This window comes from Salvia splendens, chromosome 11 (assembly GCF_004379255.2).
Source record: "Salvia splendens isolate huo1 chromosome 11, SspV2, whole genome shotgun sequence".
In the NCBI taxonomy this organism is placed as follows: Eukaryota; Viridiplantae; Streptophyta; class Magnoliopsida; order Lamiales; family Lamiaceae; genus Salvia; species Salvia splendens.
This window is the reverse complement of record NC_056042.1, coordinates 4,298,704-4,323,707: the sequence shown is the minus strand read 5'-3', so window position 1 is coordinate 4,323,707 and position 25,004 is coordinate 4,298,704. Positions and strand designations below refer to the sequence as shown.

Here is a 25,004-nt window from a genome sequence, read left to right as displayed (position 1 = left end):
ATTGTCAGAATCTTTTAATTTTTAGAGAATGAGGAGGTAGACAATAAATAAATAAAAATAAAAACTGTATGTCTCCATCACCATCTATCCTCACTTAATTTCCGTTGAGGCAATTACAATAACAATAGAAAATTGAAAGTGGTGTTAGACCTGCCCAAGGTTTACCGAATCGGCGGTTAAAACCGAAACCGTAACCGCCGGTTACGGTTCCGAACCGAAACCGTGAGAATTTACCAGAACCGAAACGTCGATTTTTGAACCGTGGTTCGGTTCAGGTTCAAAAAATTTCGAACCAAAGCCGTGTCGGAACCGTGAAAAACCGCCAGAAAACCGTGAAACCAGGCCGGAACGGCAAAAAACCGACGGTTTGGAACCGTAAAAAACTGCCAGAAAACCGCCGGTTCGGAACCGAAACCGGCGGTTTTGGAACCGGAACCGTAACCGCGAAACATCCTCGCAGTTTTGTTCCGGTTTGACAATTTCCAAAACTGGAACCGACGGTTCCGAACCGTAACTGCCGGTTCCGCAACCGTGGGCACCTCTAAGTGGTGTAGGATCCAGATCTCTGCTTTACATCTATAATACAAAAAACATGGCCTTCACTTTAGCTCTCCACACTCCCAAACCAAACTCTTCTCAACTCCTCCTCCTCCTCCTCCCTTGCAGCAATGCCTGCATTTCTAAAAAACTCACTCCTTCCCCTTCTTCTCCTCCTCCTCCCTCTCCTCTTCTCGAGATGCGCTTCCATCAACGAGCAGGGCTCTGCTTTGCTCTCGTGGAAGAGCGCCTTAACCAACGGCTCAACATCCGCCCTCGCCTCATGGAGCCCCCTCGACCAGAGCCCGTGCAACTGGCTCGGGATATCCTGCGACGCCAATGGCGACGTCGTCAGGATAAGTCTGAAGGCAGTGGACCTGCGGGGCCCACTGCCCTCGACTCTCCAGCCCCTCATGGCCTTGCACACACTCATCCTCTCCTCCACCAATCTCACCGGCGCCATCCCGAAGCAGTTCGGCGACTACCGGGAGCTCGTCCTCGTCGACCTCAGCGACAACGCCGTCTCCGGCGAGATCCCGCCGGAGATATGCCGGCTCGGAAAGCTCCAGTACTTAATCCTCAACACGAACCTCATCACCGGCGCCATCCCCTCCGGCATTGGGAATCTCACGAGCTTGAAGCACCTCATCCTCTTCGACAACCAGCTCAGCGGCGGAATTCCGGTGAGCATCGGAGAGTTGAGCAAGCTCGAATCATTCCGAAGCGGAGGCAATCAGAATCTCAAGGGCGAATTGCCTCTCGAGATCGGGAACTGCTCCAGCCTCACCGTCCTCGGCCTCGCTGAAACGAGCATCTCCGGCAGCCTGCCGCCGTCGATCGGAAGGCTGAAAAATCTCCAAACCATCGCGATTTACACATCCATGCTCTCCAGCCCCATACCGGAGGAGATCGGAAACTGCAGCGAGCTCCAAAACCTCTATTTATATCAGAATTCGATCACATCTTCGATCCCCCGCAGCTTAGGCCAGCTGAAAAAGCTCGAATCAATACTCCTATGGCAGAACAGCATCGTCGGAGCTATTCCACCCGAGCTCGGAAACTGCAGAGACCTCAAAGTGATTGATTTATCCGAGAATTTATTGACCGGAATCATTCCAGCAAGCTTCGGAAGCTTCTCGAAGCTTGAGGAGCTCCAGCTCAGCGTGAATCAGCTAACCGGAACCATACCTCCGGAGCTAACCAACTGCGCCGAGCTAACTCATTTGGAGGTCGACAACAACTACCTCACCGGTGAGATTCCATCTGATATCGGAAAGATAAGGCGTTTGCAACTGCTCTTCGCGTGGAAGAACAATCTCACCGGAAGCATACCGGAGTCTCTTTCCGAATGCGGAGAGCTTCAAGCGCTGGACCTATCGTACAACCAGCTGTACGGTGCGGTCCCGAAGCAGATATTCGTGCTGCAGAATCTAACGAAGCTGCTGCTGCTGTCGAATGGCCTCACTGGGTTCATTCCACCGGATATAGGGAATTGCAGCAGCATGTACAGGTTCAGGATCAGTAGCAACAAAGTGGGAGGCACTGTTCCTTCCGAAATTGGAAAGCTCAGAAATCTCAACTTTCTTGATATGGGAAGCAATCATCTCGTGGGTGGGATTCCTCCCTCGATTTCGGAGTGTGAGAGCCTCCAGTTTCTTGATCTCCATTCAAATGCCTTGAGTGGGGCTCTTCCTCAAGCCCTGCCTACTTCTCTACAGTTTCTCGATATTTCAGACAACAGACTCGTGGGCCCACTCATCCCTACCATCGGTGACCTTACTCAGTTGACGAAACTAAATGTCGGTAGGAATCTTCTCTCTGGGAAGATTCCACCGGAGATTCTCTCCTGCAACCGGCTGCAGCTTCTCGACCTCGGAAGCAATGGCTTCTCCGGTGAAATTCCAAAGGAATTAGGCCTTCTCTCATCTCTCGAGATCTCTCTCAACCTCAGCTCTAATCAGTTCAACGGTGAGATTCCTTCCGAGTTTTCGAATCTTGATAAGCTCGGGATTCTTGATCTCTCCCACAACAAGCTGTCGGGGAAGCTGGACAATCTCAAGAGCCTTCAAAATCTTGTCTCCCTCAACGTGTCGTACAACGGCTTCTCCGGCTATCTCCCCGACACGCCGTTCTTCCGAAAGCTCCCGCTCAGCGACGTCGCAGGGAACGAGGACCTGTACGTCTCGGGCGGGGTGGTGACGCCGGCGGACGGCGTGGGGCGGTCCAGGAGGCACGCCGGGGCCAACATGAAGATGGCCATGGCGATACTGGTCAGCACGAGCGTGGTGCTCGTGCTGCTTGCCGTCTACGTGTTGGTCAGGACTCACCTGGCCAACGCGAGAGGCGTGGAGGGCGATTCGTGGGAGGTAATGTTTTATCAGAAGATGGACTTCTCGATCGACGACATAGTGAGGAACCTCACGTCGTCTAATGTGATCGGAACGGGAAGCTCGGGGGTTGTGTATAAGGTGGCGGTGGAGCTGGGTGGGGAGAGTCTTGCGGTGAAGAAGATGTGGTCGTCGGAAGAGACCGGGGCGTTTATGTCTGAGATTCGGACGTTGGGTTCTATTAGGCATAAGAACATTGTGAGACTGCTCGGTTGGGGGTCGAACCAGAATTTGAAATTGTTGTTCTATGATTACCTTCCGAATGGGAGTTTGAGTTCGCTTCTTCATGGGGCCGGGAAGGGAGGCGCCGGGTGGGAGGCTAGGTACGACGTCGTGTTGGGTGTCGCCCACGCTCTCGCGTACTTGCACCACGACTGTGTGCCTCCGATAATGCACGGGGATGTCAAGGCTATGAATGTGTTGTTAGGCCCTCACATGGAGCCATATCTTGCTGACTTTGGCTTGGCTAGCCTTGTCAGCGCCGAGCCCGATGATCCGGACTCCAAACAGAGCCAGAGGCCTCATCTGGCTGGCTCCTATGGCTACATGGCTCCAGGTGGAATGTGATTTCAGTTTATGTTATGTGAGAATGTAAATTGAGTGTTTGTTTTGTGTCAAATTGTTAACAGATTTGTCTCTTTTTTTTGACAGAGCTTGCATCAATGCAGAGGATCACGGAAAAGAGCGACGTGTACAGCTTTGGCGTGGTCCTACTGGAGGTGCTGACGGGGAGGCACCCGCTGGACCCTACATTGCCCGGGGGAGCACATCTTGTTCAGTGGGTACGTGACCAGCTGCAGAGCAGGCGCGACCCGCTTGATGTGCTCGACCCGAAGCTGAGGGGGAGGGCCGACCCTCAGATGCACGAGATGCTGCAGACGCTGGCTGTGGCTTTCCTGTGCCTCAGCACACGGCCCGATGATCGTCCCATGATGAAAGACGTGGTGGCGATGCTGAAAGAGATTCAGAATCTGGAGCCGGTGAGGTCGGACACCGATGCTCTGAAGGCGAACGTATCAGTATCGGCGAGTCATAAAACACCACCAGCCACTTTCAAGAAAGTTATCCCACAAGGCTCATCAAGCTGCTCTTTTGCATTCTCTGAAGATTCAGCTTGATGTTTGTGTGTACATAATTATTTAGTAGTACAATCGAGTAGAGCAACATAGATAATAATAGTAATAATTATTAGTGTAGATAGCATATTAATTTCTTGTTAATAATAACAGTATTCTAATTTCTGAGTAATGACTAATAAACATACACGGACAAGAAATCTAGTTTCTGTCACATCAGAATTGGATGCTCCTGCCAACATAGGACATATGCAGATGCAGATTTCATGGATATGTATAAAAGCCAGAGAAATGATTTCAACGTTGCACTAAATATTTACTACTGTAGTGAAATTATGATGATTAGTACTACACATTTCCTTGCTGCAAATGCTTGGCATCAAAGATATCCAAAACAGAACATTATGAGCATTTAAGAGAGTTGGAATAATACTAGCATTTGGGAAGCAACTTAATTGGCACATGTAATGGCAGATAACCATCATGATATAAGTGGGTGAAGAGGAGGGTCCATCAACCTGCTCAACCCGAAACATCAAAACATCGCTACTCTGTTCGTGCATCCAAAATTTCATCTCTCATTGAAAGGAGATGATTCAATATTCCCACATCGATTTCTTTAGGTTTTCAGTTTTCAACTTGATATTACACTCCCACATCATTTATGTATAAATGCTCCTACAAAATAATAATGCTAAGGCAGTAATCCCTGCCGTTGAACTTTAAGAAATTACTAATTCAATTTTAATATATTAAATAAATTTTTTATCTGTTAAAATTTGATTTATTCGGTTAATTCAGTTAAACGTTAACGTAACTGTTTTTTGAAAATCAGAACCGTGAACGAACCGTAACTGTTACTTTCGGTGTTTGGCTTATTATAATTATAATTATAATTAAACCAATCAAATTTCATCAGCCTTAATACTATTCGATAAAAAATTATTAATTCTTATTTCGAGTGATTATGTTTTGACAATAATTGTAATAAACGAAAGTCGCATGTTGCCAGTTTCAAATGCATTGGGGAGCTTACATTTATATTTCTTAATGTACATGTACTAAACAAAATTACTCCATAAGCTAAACTTTGAATATAATTAATCACCTCAATTATATGTTAGATCTAGTTTACAGTATCATGATTTCTCATCAAACATGACTACCAATCAAATGATGGTAACTGTAGTATGCACTAAAAATAGGTAGCATTCTGTTTCTCAAAGCTGTGTTACATCTCATTTCTCACAAAGAGAAAACTGTCAAAATCAACAACTTCCATAAATATGCACATCGATACATATCAAAACTTCAAGTAAAAAAAGAATACATGCTCAGGAGTTTTCACAATCAAATCATAAACCTTCCTAGGGTAGTCGATTTACTCCTTCGTAATTGAGGCACAGATGAATGCTGCCCTCCCAACGAAGGCTCTGTTGTTCGGCTTATTTCACTGTTCAACAATGAGAGTAAACCATGTCAACGAGATCATAATGGTGCTTGAATGAGCAAGCAATGAACATCTTACATACCTTGGCTCTACGTTTTGAGAGTTCCTCGACAAGCTCCTGTGTAGCTTGTTCGATCCAGTGGCAACACTAGCACATCTTGTCAGCCCAAAGGGACCGTTCTCGTTTTCAGGCTCTGACGAATCAGGCTTTATGGTCTCTTGCATTTTACCTGCGGCCACATCAGAAAGCAGCATTGATGTGTGAACTTTAGCGGATGCTTGCTGCCTAGTCGTCTTGACCTTACCCTCTTGTTTAGTCTTTCTGATTCCACCGTGGCGTATACTTAGTGCTTGCTTAAACAGTTCGTCTTCATTTTCTGGAACCCTTTGTAGTGTGACTCTGTGGAGTCGGTTTAAAGCATTAGGTAGATTTGGTTCTTGTGTGATCATCATACCTGGTATGAATGAAGGCACACTGGCATTGGATTTATTAACTGAAAGACTTGCGGGAAATGGAGCTTTTAGGACCGGAGGGTTGTCAAGGGCGTTGGACTTTGTTCTAGATTTCATGACGGCAGCTCTATCAGTGGATATCGATCTCCTACTTGGGGGAGACGGAGATCTAGGCTTTATCGAGCCTACTGGTCTATCTTCGCCACAATCCTTGTCCGTAAATTTGGAAGGCAATCGAGATCTTCTCTGTTTACCGGTGGAACTACTTCTCAACTGACAATTTAACATGAAAAGATGAGATGAGATACTAATGAGACAGATATTCGGAATTCTGAAAGTGGGGAATATCGTTTTGAGGTACGAACATGTCAGTTATTTACAATTCAATAAAATACTTCGATGTTACCTCGGTGTTGTGACTATCAAATTGCTGCTGACTGGTCTCAGCCTTCAAAGAGGCACTGCTGTTTGATTTAGGTAAGCGAAGAGGTGATGCCCCGCCTCTAACATTTGTGCGATTTTTCAACTGCTCTAGTTCGGCTTCCTTCCTCTCCAATACCAGCTTGAGGTTTGAGATCTTAATATACACGAAGAGATGGTAAGAACACACGATAAAATGAAATTGTATGAGCAGTTGATCAGGAGATACGAACCTCGTCCTTGAATTCTTTAATTTCACCAGTTTCTTTGTTGGATTGAGCTGCTCCAAGGTTTATTGTGGCTACTCTTTCAGCAAATTTCAAGGTGCTGATTGTCTCCCCTAGAGCATTAACCTCCGGGTTTATATGCACGAACATCAGCGTCTTAGCATGCCCTCCTGTTGAAAAAGATGTGAATTACAAGATCAACACAGAGAGCTCTCAATAACTAACTATATAGTGCAGTGAAGGTCATTGACATAAATTACCTAGAGAATCTTGTAAGACTTGAGTTAGTTTGCTATTCCGGTAAGGGATATGGGAGCTTTTTGTGCAAGAGCAGCGATGACATCTCCGAGAGCAGAAAGAGATTTGTTAATATGCTGAGCTTCCTTCAATCTCTCCCCAACAGCTTCTGATTTATCAACCCTTTCGCTCCCAGCGAGATCTACTAAGTGAAGGCAGCCCTTTAGCATCGAACCAGAAACTAGTTCTTTTCCTCGAACATGAACTGTCAAAATACTGAAACAGAAAAGCCGATTGGAGACCATATATAGGTCAAAGGTCATGAAGAAAACTTCACACTCCCTTGGGGGAAAAATACCTATGAGACCGGCTACTGCGCACGTTCAAAGCTGTGGCACCCACAGCACGATTTCTTTGTCCGATTCTCATTAAATCCAAAACATCTTGTGTACATTTGACGGGAACAAGACTTGCATCGGGAACATTTAGACCGTTGAGCTGAGAATTGTTTCGAATCTCTAATGTATAGGTAATTAAGGACACACACAATTTAATGTAATGGATGCATATCAAAAGGATAAATATTTCAGATTAAAGAACAGGGAGACAATGGCAAGGATATCTTCTATTGCTTCCATCAGAGACCAACAAATCTCTTACTTGTTCATTGTATATCTCAACCATTTGGACTCCCACCTCGTATTCAACGAGGTCCATTCTGGCCTTCGAAGATTGAAACAGGTCCCGAAGGGCACGGTAATTCACTCCCCATGTTTCCTCTGTTGTCAAGTCAGGGCCACTCTGTGGATATTAACTTCATATTATTCACTCAATTATCAAGGTTTAAAGATCTCTTGTAACATGCTCTATTTTATAGTGACCGTGTAAATCCATTCTTCTACGCACAACCAAATAATTTTTTTTGAAAAGGCATAACGCGTTACTGCAACATACCATGGTATATGTCTTCCCAGAGCCGGTCTGACCGTATGCAAAAATACAAACATTAAAACCATCCATAACAGATCGGACAAATGCCTGTGTATCTGCATATATATGCTCTGCAAAATCGAAAGACACCAGTTTTTAACTGCGATTTTAAAATCTCTAAGTTCAGTGATGTAATACGCAAAGCCAATACGAAAATCAAAAGACTTACGTTGTGTCACGGTTGTCCCATAAACCTTATTAAACGTAAACACTTTTCTTGCATCTTTACCCAGCTTAACAGGATTCACAATCATTATACTTCCATTGTCTCCAATATAATCAACCGTCGACTGCTCATTACAGTCTCCCGAGAGGAATGGTCTAACTCTACAGTAGACTCTAATGGAACCTGTAACGAATGTACTCCGTTAAATTACATTCTTCTCCAAACAAATCAATCAAGTGTTCTTGAGTAATAAGATTTTGTAAGGATCACCTTTTAGATCTTGAACTTGATTATAGAGAACACGGTTTTCTTCCAAAACTGTATGATATGAAGAAGCAGCTACTTCTAAATTCTTCACATGTTGACCTGTAAAAAAAAGTGTTGGAAAATTAACACACAGAACAAGTTGTTGCTACATGGATCTGCCGTGACTAATAAATTCTTAATGTAGAGAGTCGGACACATTCAAAACCAGAAGCAGAAGAAGAAAAGACAATGCTGAATTGCTGTGTGAATCTCACCCAAGCTTTCTATTTCTTTCTCCCATCCAAACCGAGCTTCGTGCATTTCTCGTTTTGTTTCCTTAAAAAGAGCTTTAAGTTCCTAACAAGTTTAGATTACAGAAGAATAGGTGAGGACTATATTCACAGCTATATTGCATCGTAATTTGATCCCAACAAGGCATATTTGTAGCGTAAAAGGTCTCGATACTAATACCTCTAACTGTTTTTGCTGAATATCGAGAAGCTCTACAACATGAGGCTTCGTGTTCCTAGGCTGTGCTGCGTCCTTTCTTCCACCACAAATACAGAAGTTAGAAATATCTTGTGATACAAAACTTGTCCTTTTGCTTAGGTACTTTGATATAACTTCCCGCAATTGGGTCTTCGACAGAGAGCCACCATCACTACTCAAGACTTTCTTTAAAAACAAGCCAAGCTGCAAGAAAAAATAAGTTGAACCTCAGTATGGAATTGTTTAGCTAACTACTTTGCTAACACAAGATTAAATTTGCAGCAAACATGTTAAACTCATAAGCAGTTAGTACAACGGAAAAAACCTGATTGCCTTGAGAGACCATCAATGCTGAGAAATCCTTAACAACTTTCCTAAGCACAACATCAATGACCTACATACATGTGATATGTCCCAAAATCAGAACAATCGAAATTGATTCATAAACTAAGAAAATGCAGATCATACTAGTCTCATAGATGCCAAACTGTTTGAAAGAGCAATCAGAAAATGAAATGCTACGGATGAAGATGAAGCATGAGCCTTGTGGAAGGAACAAGTACTATGATCACATTGTTAGAGCATAACTGTCTAGACTAAGGAATCATGTTGCTCGGATGCTAAGAACTTAAAGTAGTAAGTCGGATACCCCTATTCTGAGAATGTTATTTAGCTACTTCACACAATCACAACTAGCCATACATACACATTACAGAGTATAATCTTACCTACCATTGAACTCGAAAGCGAATCATCAAATCCGTTGGTTTCAGCCAGGCACGACTGCAAAAGACCAAGAGCGAAATGATCGAAGATGAAAGTGAGAATATTTGCTGCCCTGGAATCCTCATGTGAGTCAGTTGACAAGTGAAGGAGCTCCATTAACTGCTCATACTGTGAAGATTCAGAATCATCTATTGATTCATCCGCACTCTCGCTGCTGACTACCGAGGAAGGTGATTCCTTCACAAGCGACATAATTCTCACTGTTCCACCGTATTTCCACACACCAATACCCCCGGATTGCTTCCATTCGTAATATCCTTTTAAACAGAGAATGCAGTCCACTACTTTGCCTGACGAGCCTCCCTGCAAACAAACATAATCTTGAGCATATTCATCATGTAAAGTGTGAAACAAAATTAAAAAAGGAGCAAACCTTTTCAAGATCAGAAGCTCCAAAAGTGAGGAGCTTCATTTTGGCAACAGCAGCAAGAAAATTCCTCATGTTCTCGAAATACTGAATGGCAGACTGAGCGGCCTGAAGGTCAAGCACCGGATTCTCGACCACCTACACATTTGTTCCAATGAGGTGAGTGATTGAGGATTGATAGTAAGAGAGAGGGAGAGGGGGACAGTTGTTACCTTGTGAACGGCACCGGGATTGACTTTGTTGAGGACGTTGCAGAGGATGAGTCCGTTGCGGAGAGACAAACAGAATTCCTCCTCCGTTGGCTGTTTTGGGAGCACCTCCGACGCCACCTGATCCATCTGCTGCAGCCATTGCACTGCCTGGTACCTCCTTGATGCTGAAATTATGCGTTTGCACACCAATCATAATATCATATTATATTTCTCCTTCCCAGTTTTGATTCAACTATAATCACGTTCTTCTTCTTCTTTTTTTTTCTTGATCACTAGTATTGCTTTTTTTCTTGGTATAAGATTATGCAATTATATACTGTTATTCTAGTTGGGATATGTCTTTACACTGTAAATTTACTGTGTGAAAATGACAGTAATTCCACAAGGTGGCAAGTATTTTCAGTTCAATAAATTCATAGTTTATCCAAATACAAATTTAGTGTTCGGCTTCTTACAAATTACTCCATCGCCGTTTTTTCAGAATATAAAACCACATGATGTCACTCACGTAGCATACATTGTTGGAGATGGTTAAATTATGTATTTTCTAGAATATTTAACGATATTTGTGACTAGTTAGTTTATTCCCTAGGACAAAAATCTCAATTTTTAGCCGTCACATAATACATGAAAAAATGGCACGACCTAGACAAGATATGTAATTATAAGCTTACAAAAATTACAAATCGAACATGAAATAGCTTCAGTCCCAACTCTAGGCAATAATACAATGTATGTGTAATTTTATTAAAATATAATACCAATAAAGAATAGTCATTCTATTCATGTTTCCAGTTCTTCTCAAGGATGGGTTAGTGTATTATAAGTAAAATAATGTCTCACTATAGTTATTGTAGGAGTAATATAAAACTATTTTTATAAATAATGATAATAATAATAATAATAATAATAATAATAATAATCTTATCATAAATATATATGATCGAGTAGCTTGTAAAAAGAAATAAACATGCTTTTATTAAACAAGCAAAAACAAACATATTGTTATTGAACTAATTATCACTTATTTTGGCTAGCGCGCTAAGTCAAATTAGAACACCGAATTTTCAGGGTAAAACAGCTAATCAAATATCCGCTCCGTACACCTGAAATTTAACACCTAATTTTGAACGTTGATTTATCCTCATCTACGGTCCAAAATGATTAGTGTAAGTACGGCTGGGATCGAAATTTACAGCCGTAGATTCCTGACAAAATCGAGCGGCTCAGATACACATCCTCACCACCCCGATCGTATATTAATTCGCAAAATACTCGCAATCGAATACAGCAACACCCATCGAGAAATCAATTTTTCATCTGAAAAAACTTGAGCTGAAGGCGAAGGAAAAATGTCAGGGAGAGGAAAAGGAGGCAAGGGATTGGGAAAGGGAGGAGCCAAGCGTCACAGGAAGGTGCTGAGGGATAACATCCAGGGCATTACGAAGCCGGCGATCCGCCGCCTCGCCCGCCGCGGCGGCGTCAAGCGCATCAGCGGCCTCATCTACGAGGAGACCCGCACCGTCCTCAAAATATTCCTCGAGAACATCATCCGCGACGCCGTTACCTACACCGAGCACGCTCGCCGCAAGACCGTCACCGCCATGGACGTCGTCTACGCGCTCAAGCGCCAGGGACGCACCCTCTACGGCTTCGGAGGCTAGGGTTTTGCAATTTGGGGAAATCGTTATCAATTCTTTGTAGATTAGGTTTTTTCTCGAATTATTGAGATTTGTTATTCCAATTGTTGGTTTAGTGGATCCGATTTTGGAACAATTGAGATTTTAATTTCAGCACTTGGTTCCAATTGAAGAGTTAACAATTCTCAGCGTGGTTGGTGGTGTGTGAAATGCAATAATTCTGGTGCGTTTAAAAAGGCGAATTTTGGTTTCTTTGTAATCATGTTTGCTGCAAAAAACGGGGTGGCCTGATTAGCAGATGAGGTCCACCACCACTTTAATCTACAATTCAATTTCACTTTTGAAATTGAATTGTTGAATTTTGGTTTGTGACCACTGCTTTTGACTTGCAACAAATGAGCTTCTTTTTGTTGGTTTTTACTTTTTTCAGAGAGAGGAGTTTTGATGAAATTGAAAACATACCTGCTTCTTCGGCTTTTCTGTAAGCTAATCCGCGATCGCTGATGATTTCGTTCCTGTTGGGAGAGCTGTATATGGAATTGTGGTAGCTTTCTTGTGGCATTTTGATCTTCTCAAACTAGCAATAACACTACACGACAAAGGCTCAGAAATCATCTCGTTTCATGCAGGCAGGCAGAATAAATAAACAAACAACTTCACTGACTCTTTCAAATTTTGAAAAAAATGAATAAATTACTACTACTGCTTAATCTTATCCTATTATTCTTCGTTAACAACAATAACAAAGCCGACTGCGAAAAGGCAGAAATCCTCATTGAGTTTGGAAATTCATAATTAAAAGTATAAAACGGAAATGCAGCTAGTAAAATGAGGATTGTTGGATTGAATTTGGAATGAAGCGAATGAATAAAGGATAAGGAAGTGAAGATATATACCTGGTTGCCGACGGCGATGAGGTGGATGGAATTCCGGCGATCAGGTGGTCCCGAGAAAATGGGAGGATAAGATCATGAGTAAGATTTGAAATTATTGTTGAATCGTGGAGCGGTGAATTGATGGAGATGTCGTGAATTATGATGTGAAGAATTGGGGAGATTCAGTAAATGCAGTGGAGAGAATATGAGAGCAATTCTTCAGAAAATCAAAGAACTAAAGGAGGTAGGAGGATCATTTTTCTTTTATTTTATTTAACAAAATAAATGTCCCGTTGTCTCCGCTTTTTTGGAACGGGGCAATTCTGGCCCACCGTAGTATGTGAATTTCGGCAAAATTATATGACATATATATGCAATTTCTATTTAATTTGATATTGGATCGAGAGTCAAATTGGAATTGTAAATAAGGAATGTGATAATCAAATTATAATTATTCATTCCTTTTATTACTATATGGATTTTAATTACTAGAATCATATCATAAAAGGCGTTTACTTAGAAAATTCTAGTGATGAATAGAAAAAATATCTAATCATTTAGTATTTGTGAATCATAAATAATATTTTAACCTATCCATTTTTATCACATATGTGATGTTTATTAGTTCTATTAATACGTACATACGTGATGTTTATTAGTACCATTAATATTACATTATGAAAATAAAGTCAAATTTATAAATAACTCCCTCTGTTCTCTCATAGTTGAGGCGAAACTTTTCGGCATGTAGTTTAAGAAATGATGTTGAGAGAATGAAATAAAAAAAGTGAATAAAGTAGATAAAATAAAGTAAAAAAGAGTAAATTAATAAAAAGAAAAATGTTACTCCCTCCGTCCCAACATAACTTTTGAGTATATGGATTAAGAAATTGAGTTGAAAAGTAGGAAAAATGGGTTGAATTTTTTTAGTTATTCCACGTGGCGAGAAGTGGGAGTGTTGTGGAACGTTGGGCTGAGCGGCAAGATCTATTATTTGATTTGCTTTTATAAACTTTTGTCATTACAAATTTGATGATGGTGGGCCTCCAAATATACCATTCTTCTATGCTTAATTGAGAACTAATTAAGGGGCAGGCCAGCTGATCTACTACCCTTGTCTTTTAATTAATTATTATACATGTTTTTTTGTTACTGAATTAAGTGCTTTTAACAAAATTAAATTGAATGCAATACCAAAAGACAAATTATTTATGATAATGATGATGATGGAGGAGCACTCTTGTGATCATCATGATGTTTTGCTTAGTGGTCCTTGAATAATCTATGTTAATTGGATCTAGTGGTGTGCGTGAGCGTGGTTTTCCAATTGATTAATGCATCCCTTTACTAATTAATACTCCAATTATTATTGTGTGGCATAATAACTTTATTATACGTACATATAAACAGACTTTAAACGCACAAAAAATGATAGAGAACAACAGTTTGGATTTGTTGCTATACAATCATGTTTTTTTTATTGTACTAGAGGTGTTCGGTTTGAAAGATTGTACTATGAGATTAAATATATAGTATGTTTGGTTAATGAGATTCAATCCCGCAACTCAATCCTAAATGAATAATCGTCTAATAATTTGTCATAGCTAACCCCTATGACTAATATAATCTTACAACTCAATCCTAAATTATATTTTGGTATTATTTTATCTAAAAAACTGAACAGCACCTTAGTATATAAAATATGTCATGAGTAATATATTCAGTATTTTCTTAGACTATGCATATAAAGTCTCAATCAATTTAGATTTTAGACCACGATATTCAGTGTTTAATTACACTTAATTTAAGAAATTAAGCTATTATAAATCTAATCAAAACAAAGCCAAAAAGAGGAATTAATGAAGGAAAGCCATTCTATTGACTAGAAATCAATTATTGAACGTGGCCATTAAAATTATCACTAGACAGTATATTTAGTCACTATATTTTCACTTTTCACATACCATCGATCTCAATTTCTCTAAAATTGTGTCAATCCAACATAATACTACTTCACAATATAAAGAAATTAAAGTTTAAACTTATTCAAAACATGTTTTGAATACGAAAATGACATTCAAATAGTCATAAAAGAACGGTGTAAAAATTTATGTTTGTAATGCTTCGTTGAAGTAATTAATTTGGCTTTGCTGAAGTCTCATACAGGGTCATATACAGACTTTAAGATATAGATATGCAAACCTATAGAAATAAATCATGTTTAAGTAAGGTCGTGGTAGCCTTACGAAGCCATCACTAAGTACCTGTAATCTATTCTTTACGAATTCAAGTCACGAGCACCTCTCATGATTATTATCAATATGATTGAAAGTTTAGAAAACAAAAAGATATATATAAGTCTGTCAGACAGCTGCCCAGCCATCCTAGCTGGACCAGAGTCGAGCCAAGAACGATCATCTACTGCACAACGAGCTGGAGAGCCAACCCGAGTGGCTGTTAATCACGCTCTAGCCAGGCAGGCATGGTTCATCCACCAGACGTGGTTTCCTGTCTCCTTAGAAATCAAGGATACAGAAGTACGAGCCTATAGAACAGATCCTGTTCAAGTAAGGTCGTGATTGCCTCACGAATCTATCAGTTTATGTACCTCACATTTATTCAGTAGGAATTCGATGTGGGATACAAAAAATCAAGGTTTAGTGCCAAAATTGCGTAATTTCAGCTTGATATCGTTAACAGTAGGTTTTCAATTTTCATGTTACAGAAGAAGAAGAAGGCAGTTGATTTAGCACATGGAGTGATGGTATAAAAAGTAAAAGTGAGAATTATTGAAGAGAATAAAAATAAAAGCATATGTGAAGGAGCAGGATTTAAGCAGCTGCTGCTAAAGGCGGAGAGGAGTGGAAACAGGAGACGCCCTGCCCTTCAAACGCTGCTTCAGCTTCCATCGTTTCAGATAACTGAGTAAATAGTAGATTAAGATTTGAATTTTAGAACGACGCTCAAGCCACCCAACACATTTCATCAAATCTATCTTCACACGTGCCCAACGCATGCCATGCCTCCTTCAATCCAAAGGGGGGGCCACAGATTTACCCAAAACTTATATAGTTTGACCCGAATAATTAATAATCCGATCTACTAATAACGATTGAAATTATATAGCTTAACAACATATTCTAATCGAAAATCGAATAGTCCACATCCACAACATTGTAGATTCGGCTCGAAAATAGCAATTGCCCGTAATTAAGTGAATTTAGAACCCAATTAACTCGTAACTAATTACTCCACAATCCAATAATATTAGCCCAAATGTAAATGGATATTGAATGTTTACAAAGTTCATCTTCTTAAAACTGGGCCTGACCGACCCGACCCTTTCTATAAAACCAGACAATTTGAAGGAGCCCTTAAAATTTTCCCAATTCACGAGCTCTCTAGGGCTTCGTTATCATCAATTTTCAATCATCATTTGCATTTCATAAGCTATACATTAATCAATTGTGTAGATCGTTCGGTAAACTTCATCGTCGAATCCGTATAAGCATGGGGAGGCGAAAAGAGCGTCGGCTCGCCGCCACCGCTGGCCGTAGAGTTAAGCTCGATCTGTTCGCGGAACCCACTGGTACTTGCGATTATCGCTCACTGTGAAACCATAAACTGTTTCGAGGAACTGTGTCTGTTCTGCTTTGTAATTGTTGACTGTTGTATTGGTTTTGGGGTTTGCCATTAGAAAGAGTGTTCCTAATCCTATTATTGTCATTTGATCAATATTTATGGATTTATGCGTGTTTTGATTGTTCCTGTAAATAGAGCTGATTTGTTCTTTGTCTGTTAACATTTTAGGAGATTTGGGGGGCTCATCTATCCAGGAAGAAGTTGAAGGGGAAGGTGACTCCAAAAGACATGCCGAGTTTCCGGATTCACCATCATCTTCAGGTGGGTTCCGTCAGTTTTCTTCAAAGGACTGCTCTTTGTAGAGAAGACATGATGTGACCGCATAATTTTGGTGGAAATTATTGGGTTTTTTTGTGCAAGACATGTTATTTGCACCTCGAAAATTTTATGTTCAGACTGTAGGATGGCTGTGGTATTGGGAACATCAATTGGTAATCAGACTTCATCCGCCCCCTGCCACAGTGCATAATTGTGTAAACTTTCCACCTGCCTTGAACTTATTTTGGCGGCATCAAGGGCAGTTTGGAGCTCACCTGGATTTTGCCGAATTGGTCCGTATGTCTTTGGCTTTATTTCCTTTTGGCGGTACTGACGTTTGAAATTTATGCTACAGGTTTGATGGCATTGCTGATGCTCTAACCTTTGCCCTTAATGTTGAATTAATAATTTGATGTTCATGACAAATATTTCTAAAATCATAACCATGAAACAGCATTTCTGTGTTCAGATTGATGCCCAAGCAATTATATTTAGATCTTCTCAGTGTTTGACATTGTAGTATCTTGTTCACAGGGCAACAGCCACAGAATCCACTCTTACTGCTTGAACAATACAGTGATGACGAGTTGGATGTGGATTCAAAGGAAGTACAAAGTGCTGCAAATGCAGAGGATGCACCTACCGGCACGGATGAGCAGGTGATCCTACAGAAATGAGTAGTCAAATAGCTGTAGAACTAGGATTACTTGAATCTGTTCCTTTCCTCTTGGATACTTTTGCCTCCTTCCATGCACTAAGTTTCTCTCTCTGTTTGTTTGCTTTTTAGCCAAAAGATGTGGCCACCAACACAGCTGGAGCTGCTGAAACTAATAGCGGAAAAGATTCCATGGAAGAGGTGGGAGAGCTTTTGATGGATAGCACTTCTGCTGCTTTACAGTGTCCTGTAGAAAAACCTCAGGATGGGCAGACCGATTCTAATGAATTGCAGAATCAAGCAAATAATATGAAGAAATCTACAAACTCTGCTGCACTTGATGGACACCTTGTTGGTGATGTGAATTCAGGCTGGAAAATGGTGTTGCATGAAGAGAGTAATCAGTATTATTATTGGAATGTTACAACAGGTGAAACTTCATGGGAAGTGCCTAGTGTTTTGGCTCAACAAACTGTTGACACATCTGCAGAGAAAGATATCAATGATACTGCAGAAAAAACTGATGGTATCATGGGCACATTCCAATCAAGTACGCCCCTGGGCAAGGTAGAAGATGATTTCACAGCTAGTGTTCGCCCCAAGGTTGATTCAGAAGCCGCCGACAGTGTTGATTCATGGACAAATAAAGATGGACCTGATGATGGATCCATTACTGATGTGATTAAAGTTGAAGAAGACAATAGAGAAGCAAACCAAGATCACTGTACTTCCTTGCTTGGTGGACACTCTATAGAAAGTAATAGCTCCACTGATCTATCTGTCCAGCTGATAAAGCAGTGTGAAAGCCTGTTAGAGAGACTTAACTCTATGAAAGGGTATGCTACGTATCTACGAATCTAGTTTTCTCCTTATCAATAGTGTGTAGGTTAACATGTTGGTGACCGTCAGGTTTTTGTTACTTTGTACATATGACATGTTTTTCTTACTCCCCTCTCTCATTCCCTATCTAGTTACTTATTTATTTTACTTAAATTCAGTTTGAACAGCTCTCTGGAAGACCAAGATCTTATATCAAAGTACAGGTTGGAGATTGAGATCAGACTGGCGGACATCAAGGCATTATCATCCTATGAATCATGTCTGCTTCCCTTTTGGTTGCATTCTGAGACTCAGCTGAAACAACTTGAAGCTGCCATTAATTGTGCCATTCATCAAGTGACTCCAGCATTGCTGGGTGAAGTTGAGGCTGCTCAAGAACAGTATGAAGGTACCGGTAATGACACAAACATAGGTTCTAGTGAAATGAAGGCACTATTTCCTATACCAGAGTTGCATGACACAAGTGAGAAGGCAATGCCGGAAGCTCATAATGATGGCGCCACAACCATCGAACATGGTCTGGGTAAAAAAAGTGAAATAATTGTAACTGGAAAGGAAAGTGAACATAATCGGTTTTCTCTTCATTCCGTGGAAGATGTTGATATGGATGTTGACATGGAGGTCGAAGATGCATCACCCACTGCTCAGTATCATGTCCCTGTGGAGCCATTAGATATGCAGAGTATGCTTTCAAACCAGGAATCCAAAGTGCCAGGGCAGGTTAATATACCTACTGATGAAGAGTGGGTCCCTCCCCCACCTCCTGATGATGAATCTTTTCCACCGCTGCCTCCTGACGATGAACCTTTTCCTCCACCACCACCCGACGAACCTCCAGAAACTTCTTATCCTCCATCCAATTTTAGCTTGGTTCAGGCCAATCCTTATTCAGGAGAGTACACCATGTATCCTGGTACTGGGCTTGACTATTATCTGCAAACGAACTCTGAAGTTTCTGGCAGTGCCCTCTATACACATTCTGAGGGAGCACAAGTAGCTCTTTCCCATGTACCACCACCACATTATTATGAAGCGGGTCCAGATATATATCCTGTTGCACCTGCAATAGTCAATCCTGTCGAGACTACATCGTATTATGGCCTTCAAAATGGAACCCTGAATCATGTGCCATTGATGCATAGCACAGCTAATGGTGAACCTTCTTTTGAAGATACTGGTGTGGAAGCTGGGTCTAGTCTATTGTTGAAGAACAACTTCGATGGTAATCAGTCGTTTGAAAGCTCTACAATAGCACCTCCAGAGTTCTCTGAAGCTGGTCGCTCTCCAGCAACTTCTACAGAAAATGGTGCTCCTGTTACCTCAACATCAGATACCACTGCTTCGGTTTCATCCTCTTCTGCTGCCGCTGCTGCCGCCGCCGCTGCTGCTGCTGCAATGAAGTCTCAGTCTAAGGGTAATGACAGAGTAGTATATATTATTTTGGATGATGCAAGTTGTGTTGTTTAGCATGCCAACTGTAGTACAGTAGCGAACCTGTATCAATCAGTGTCTTGCTATTGATGTCCTGGACGGGATACAGCTAACTAAATTTCTCTGGAATGATCAATTGAGTGGTGTTCTTGTTCTTTTAGTAGCGTTCAGTGGCGAAGATCTGATTTGCAGGATTTTATTTTCTTCTTTACAGTTTCCCGCACAAAGAAGCGAACAATTGCAGTGGGTCCCACGTTGAGATCTAACAAGAAGGTCTCTAGCATGGTGGACAAGGTATTCTCAACTCCTTTTCTGGCTGCGACTAGATTACTATTGTTGTTGCTATATTTGTGGTCCCGTGTTAGATTCTATGTACCTTTTCTTCAGTGGAAAGCTGCAAAAGAGGAGTTGCATGAAGAGGTTGAAGAACCTAAAGATGCTTATGAAATATTGGAGAAGAAACGGCAAAGGGAAATAGAGGTTTTGGATTTTTTTTTATCTTTCTTTTTTGTATTTACTTTTCTTCTCTGGTTCTCCAATTTACTTGAGTTTGTATAATTGCAGAAATGGCGTGCGAATCAGATAGCCAGTGGCGAGGCTAAAGATAATGCTAATTTTCAGCCTTTGGGTGGTGATTGGTATTGGTCCTTCCTTTTTGGGCTTTACATATAGTATGAGTCTTCTCAGAATGGGCTTCAATTGGCCTCGGCGAAAAAACATTATCATCAGGGATTCTGGAGAATCTTATAAGTTTGTGCATCTCCGGTGGCCAATTTTATTAGAAAAAAAGTCAAATATTCCAAACCTCTTAGTCAAATGACCCATCAAGCACCACCATATCTTTTGACATATTCGTTATCACGCAGGAGAGAACGAGTAAAGCGCAGGAGGGCAGAAAAGAGAAGAGAAACTGAACAAACTTCACCAGAAGTTTCTGCAGATAAAAGCCAGCAGCAATCTGATCTTATAGAACTTTCGAAAAGCCTCCCATCTGGATGGCAGGTTTGCCCACTTTAGTGACTTATGGTTCAAAAGAATTACTTTCAAGTTATGGAGTTCCATATTAAACTCACCAATACACTGTTATTTTCATTTGCAGGCGTACTGGGATGTTTCGTCCAAGAAAGTATACTACGGAAACGTGTTGACATCAGTAACTTCGTGGGTCAGGCCGACAGATTAGAGAATCACTTTAGTGTGGTTATCTCCGTATGTAACCTAACATTCTTTGGTTGAGCTTATGCTGATACCGTTGTTGGAGAGGTAGGGTCTTACAATGCTACCAACTAGTGTATGTTGTGTATACCACCTTTCTAGTCATGAATGAAATCAAGTGGTTACATAACATGGGTCTTGTCTTTTCATCAAGGTCTGTTATTTTGAAGCATAGCTGACATTGTTTTGTCGTCAGCTAGAAATAAATTTGCATCACTAAATTACACTTTTAGTCATCATGTTGAAGCATAAATTACCTACAAATTCAATTTCGTTCTAATTCCAATATTGTAAACTGATCGAACCCCAAGTATAAATGATTATCCTCAAATAATCAATACTAGTTAGGATGCTAAATATCTGCTTCGAATGAAAATTTGATTCTGTTAGTTAGGTTTTGAATCTCTGTATTTATATAACATGGCTGCTTTCGGACTAAAGTATGTTTAGAAATTGATGAATTCACATGCAACTTCAATATTCGAACTAAGTATGTTTTGAAATTGATGAATTCACATGCAACTTCAATTATCGAACTAAGTATGTTTTGAAATTGATGAATTCACATGCAACTATCAATATTTCTTTAACAATTTCATCAAATTATACAGTATCTGTAGGTTAAAACAATGTCTATACATCTAGAACAATTGGACCCAATCAATAATCTCATCGACAAAATAATTGCAATGAGTCATATTTTACTGCACCCTCAACTCTCAATTCAAGCTGAAGACGACTATAATTAGTGCACGGTACATTTTTTGTCACCAGAAATCCCACAACTACATTCTATATCCTACTAAAGCACCCAGCAAGACATAGATCATCCAATAACCAATAGTGTTAAAGGTAAAGAGGAAGTGATATAGCATTAACGGAACACATGCTCTCTCTCATCTTCTCCTTTCATCTCTGTAAGTCCCTTCACTCTCTTGATCTTTCAAAAAACCCAGAAAAGCAAGGAAGCCAAAGAAGAAGAACCCACCGGACCAGTTTCCACCACCACCACCACCTCCTCCGCCGTCATCACCATCATCACGGGGTGGAAATCCATCTCCACCATCATCTAGATCTGGAGACTTTTCTTTTCCTGAAACGGGTAAAATATTAATGTTTCAGGCATCGGATTGCGACATATTGGCTAACCCAAGAAGAAGCTCGGGTTCTTTACAGTGATTACACGATGATAAAATATGCATAATACATAGTATCCATCACAAAGAGCTCATTTATAAGATAGGTCATAGACTGGCATACTTCTTAACGAGCTTGAAATAGGAGCCATCTCAAGATGGATTGTTCTTGGCAGCAGCCCAGGGTGTCATGTTATAGTCATAGTTTACATACTAAACTATACAGTACATAAAGAAGAGAGGAGGGGTGTGTGGAAACATATTTTAAGAACAACTCTACTTTATACCAAACTCATTCTCGCACCTCTGAAATACATTATCAAGCAGGCTTAACTAAATTTAAAACTTGCATGCTACATCAAACCAAGTGCATAGAAAAAAAATCACCTTGGATGGGTGCAACTGTTATGGTAGATGACTGGCGAGTCACAGTTTGTGTTTGTTCTGAAGCACAGGTGGCACTCTGCAGTTCAAGAAACACACTAAGCTGATTAGATCTACTTAGTGTTGCTGGCTACCAAGAACAAGACAGACACAGCTCTTCTTACAAGTTAAAACCCACTTTTGGGAGCCAACATAATAATTGCCAAGATCTTAATTTCTTTCAATCTATAAAGAATATTGCAGCATCTTCTGCTGGTTTGTGGATTAGCCAAAAGTAACAGTAACTTCACATGCACGTGCTAAATGTTTTGTACAAGTAGGTTCCATTCTCAAAGATATGATTACATATTCATAGCAGATAGCTGGAGTACGAAACATAAGTAGAACATCAAATAAGGTAAGTTACCAGAGCAGCAGCACATATCACAGAAGCACGTTTAATTCTGGAAGAATGAGTAATGATTCTTTGCCTTTCAAGTGAATGAAACTGCAAGCAAAGAGGCTTTACTCGAACTGGAGCTTGGACGTTCTTTTGTGGCTTCAAACACCGGTCTTGTGATTGTACTAAAAAGAGAAAGAAATCTCCGTATAAGTTACTAATATCAATAACATGAAACTTCAACTGCAACATAGTGAAGAAAACTGGAATAATATTACTGTCAGTTGTATATAGCTCAGCTCATTTATAGCACAAATCATATTTAAAGGAATTAAGTATTCTCGACTCCTTGCAGTGCAATCAACTGATGAACCAGAAAGTGGATTTATTAAACCATATCTAGAGGGCTGCAAGATGCACCTTGCACCTTGCAAAAGAATAATTATGTTCCCTTGTCCTACAAAATCCGATTAATTGTTCTTGGACTTTACCAGACTGTTTCGCATTATGCCCAACTAGAGTAAGTTGATAGACTATCATTATATAGTCTATAACTAAAACTAAACAGAATACAAATCTATGGGCTTTAAGGCATATGCTGTTAAGCAAACATTTCTGGAATGTTCTAACCAATCAGAACCCCGTTCTCTTACCTAATCACGCTCCTTGAAAACATATGTGATAGTATATTTCGCAAGCACAACCGATGAATTAGTCTACCTAAATCACATTACCTAACGACAATGCAAATAGCCAATTGAAAATTTTAAAGCTTCCAAAGCATCAACTAGTGTGAGATGTTCATTACAGCTGAAAAAACATAAGATACCATGCAATTTACACATCTGGTGATAGAGTCATACCAAGACATGGTGATGTAATTGGACTGGAAACAGTGGCAATGAGTGACATGTCCCTCTTTATTACAGATACCACCTGGGAAAAGTCAATATCAAAATTTCATGAGCATGCCCACATTAATATTAATTGAAGTTAAAAAACTTTCAGTTTGTATGTAGCATAAAACAGCTCCAATATTCCAAGAGTGAGCTGCTCTGCAATAATTTCCACATATCTAGACACCACCACAATGCTTGACTTAGAAACAGAAACAAAAACAAAAACTGGTGCAATCTTCTTGAAATACTTCACATAAACCACCAATTCCCAATGGAAGCATCAGAAACCACACCGAAACACACAAAATCAAAGCTGTTTTACTGAACAGTTTCATGATAAGAAACCAATTTTAACCCTATCTTTTCTGCTAAACACAAAAGAAAATTAAAATACAGCAGTTCGGATGAATATAAACCAAATCGCAGCCCTCTGTCGAAGATCAATTCTTAATTTTTCGGGGAAAAAAAAGAAAAACGAATATAATAGATATAGACAACCGCAAACCGAACAATAAATCTTCATCTAGAACATCATTGCAATAAAGTAACAAAGGGTAATTAAGGGAATGAATTAGCATGTTTTGAAAATACCTAATTCTGAAGAAGTGAAGAGCGGCGGAGATTCTGAGGCGAGCAGTGTACCTGGAATCGGCCGGAATGGCAGAGGAGCGAACCGGAGGGAGCGAGAGAGGTCAGCAAAAGAAGGAAGGAGATTATTAGATGACAAAGGCCTTTTTATGCAGCGTGCATCGCACGTGAATTTTAATTAATTAATTAATTAATAGTGTATGATTTTAATTAATCAATTGTGATTTTTTAAGTGGATGTGAGTCGGTTTAATGGTATAGTGGTAGTATTTGAGGCTAAATGTTTTGATTTTGAGTTTCATGTAGTTTTCTAATATTTAATATAATAAATTTGTTATTTAATTTAGAGAATTATAAGGGTAAAATAGGTACGTACTAGTACTTTAACTCGTAAATATATTATTTTATTGAATAAGGGATTTTTTCTTTTAATGACTAATTTAGGTGTTATGCGTAGACTTTATCCCCAAGACCCCAACAAACATATTCACATAACAAAACATAATTAATGAGCCCCATTTAGCCGCCTTAGATACAAGGGTGGTCAACGAAGATAAAAGCCAAACTTAATTCATGTAGAACAATTGTCCACCTTATCAATTATCATCCATAAATTTGGAAATAATTAAAAAATGTAGGGTCATTTACATGATGTAAAAATAAATACAAATATAATGAGAAACTCAAAATTCGAAGTTAGAGCATCCACGTCCGTACTCTTGCCAACGAGCACGGATGTGGGTCCGGACCCACTTTTTCTGCCTGCTCTTAGGCAAGAGCACAACACCCACAACCGTGCTCCTCCGCAAGGACGAGCACAAGGGTCCCACCATTCTATTATTCAATTTAAATAAAAACATTTCCACAATATTAAAATTCATTAAAAATACCCAAAATACTATTACTAATTACTAAAAAATTAAAAATTACATAATTAAAATCCTAAAAATTAAAATTTTCATAATTAAAGTCTTAAAAATTAAAAATTACATAATTAAATTCATAAGTGGCCGAATTCTG

At 40.1% G+C, this 25,004-nt stretch overlaps 5 protein-coding genes and 1 non-coding gene across 8 annotated transcripts; 3 read left to right on the top strand and 3 right to left on the bottom strand.

The window, feature by feature from the left end:
* Positions 1–200: 200 nt before the first annotated feature.
* Positions 201–4,172, top strand: LOC121753984 (LRR receptor-like serine/threonine-protein kinase RGI3). Its single transcript, XM_042149299.1, has 2 exons — positions 201–3,480; positions 3,576–4,172. Exons 1-2 carry the CDS (start codon positions 669–671, stop codon positions 4,040–4,042), a joined length of 3,279 nt encoding a protein of 1,092 aa, XP_042005233.1. The 5' UTR covers positions 201–668; the 3' UTR covers positions 4,043–4,172.
* A 1,002-nt stretch (positions 4,173–5,174) lies between these two features.
* Positions 5,175–12,785, bottom strand: LOC121755882 (kinesin-like protein KIN-14F). Its single transcript, XM_042151305.1, is given in 19 exon segments — positions 5,175–5,453; positions 5,533–6,176; positions 6,310–6,480; positions 6,557–6,720; positions 6,811–6,873; positions 6,876–7,063; positions 7,146–7,310; positions 7,410–7,588; positions 7,742–7,848; positions 7,947–8,126; positions 8,214–8,309; positions 8,465–8,546; positions 8,661–8,882; positions 9,004–9,072; positions 9,411–9,767; positions 9,838–9,969; positions 10,044–10,207; positions 12,146–12,272; positions 12,580–12,785. Coding segments are annotated over 18 exon segments (3,186 nt in total). The 5' UTR covers positions 12,246–12,272; positions 12,580–12,785; the 3' UTR covers positions 5,175–5,350.
* LOC121755883 (histone H4) lies at positions 10,224–11,940 on the top strand. The gene has a single exon (XM_042151307.1). The coding sequence runs from the start codon at positions 11,396–11,398 to the stop codon at positions 11,705–11,707; it is 312 nt and encodes a 103-aa protein (XP_042007241.1). The 5' UTR covers positions 10,224–11,395; the 3' UTR covers positions 11,708–11,940.
* Positions 12,786–14,915: 2,130 nt separating the features above from the next.
* On the bottom strand, positions 14,916–15,135 carry LOC121756679. Its single transcript, XR_006041056.1, has one exon. It is a non-coding gene; the product is annotated as a small nucleolar RNA U3 (small nucleolar RNA).
* Positions 15,136–15,924: 789 nt separating this feature from the next.
* Positions 15,925–20,831, top strand: LOC121755729 (formin-binding protein 4-like). Of its 3 annotated transcripts, none has more exons than XM_042151088.1 (10): positions 15,925–16,147; positions 16,369–16,461; positions 16,993–17,117; positions 17,246–17,949; positions 18,112–19,367; positions 19,599–19,678; positions 19,772–19,864; positions 19,949–20,022; positions 20,251–20,386; positions 20,484–20,831. In XM_042151088.1, exons 1-10 carry the CDS (start codon positions 16,069–16,071, stop codon positions 20,565–20,567), a joined length of 2,724 nt encoding a protein of 907 aa, XP_042007022.1. In that variant the 5' UTR covers positions 15,925–16,068; the 3' UTR covers positions 20,568–20,831. The 3 variants fall into 3 exon arrangements, with proteins under 3 accessions (XP_042007022.1, XP_042007025.1, XP_042007024.1); XM_042151091.1 differs by having other exon boundaries at positions 16,092–16,147; positions 16,369–16,751; XM_042151090.1 differs by having other exon boundaries at positions 16,092–16,147; positions 16,369–16,813.
* Positions 20,832–21,280: 449 nt separating this feature from the next.
* LOC121753618 (protein YELLOW LEAF 1, choloroplastic-like) lies at positions 21,281–24,129 on the bottom strand. Its single transcript, XM_042148838.1, has 5 exons — positions 24,040–24,129; positions 23,362–23,434; positions 22,526–22,683; positions 22,123–22,198; positions 21,281–21,692 (listed from the first exon to the last, which is right to left on the bottom strand). The coding sequence occupies exons 2-5, from the start codon at positions 23,408–23,410 to the stop codon at positions 21,496–21,498; spliced, it is 480 nt and encodes a 159-aa protein (XP_042004772.1). The 5' UTR covers positions 23,411–23,434; positions 24,040–24,129; the 3' UTR covers positions 21,281–21,495.
* Positions 24,130–25,004: the final 875 nt, after the last annotated feature.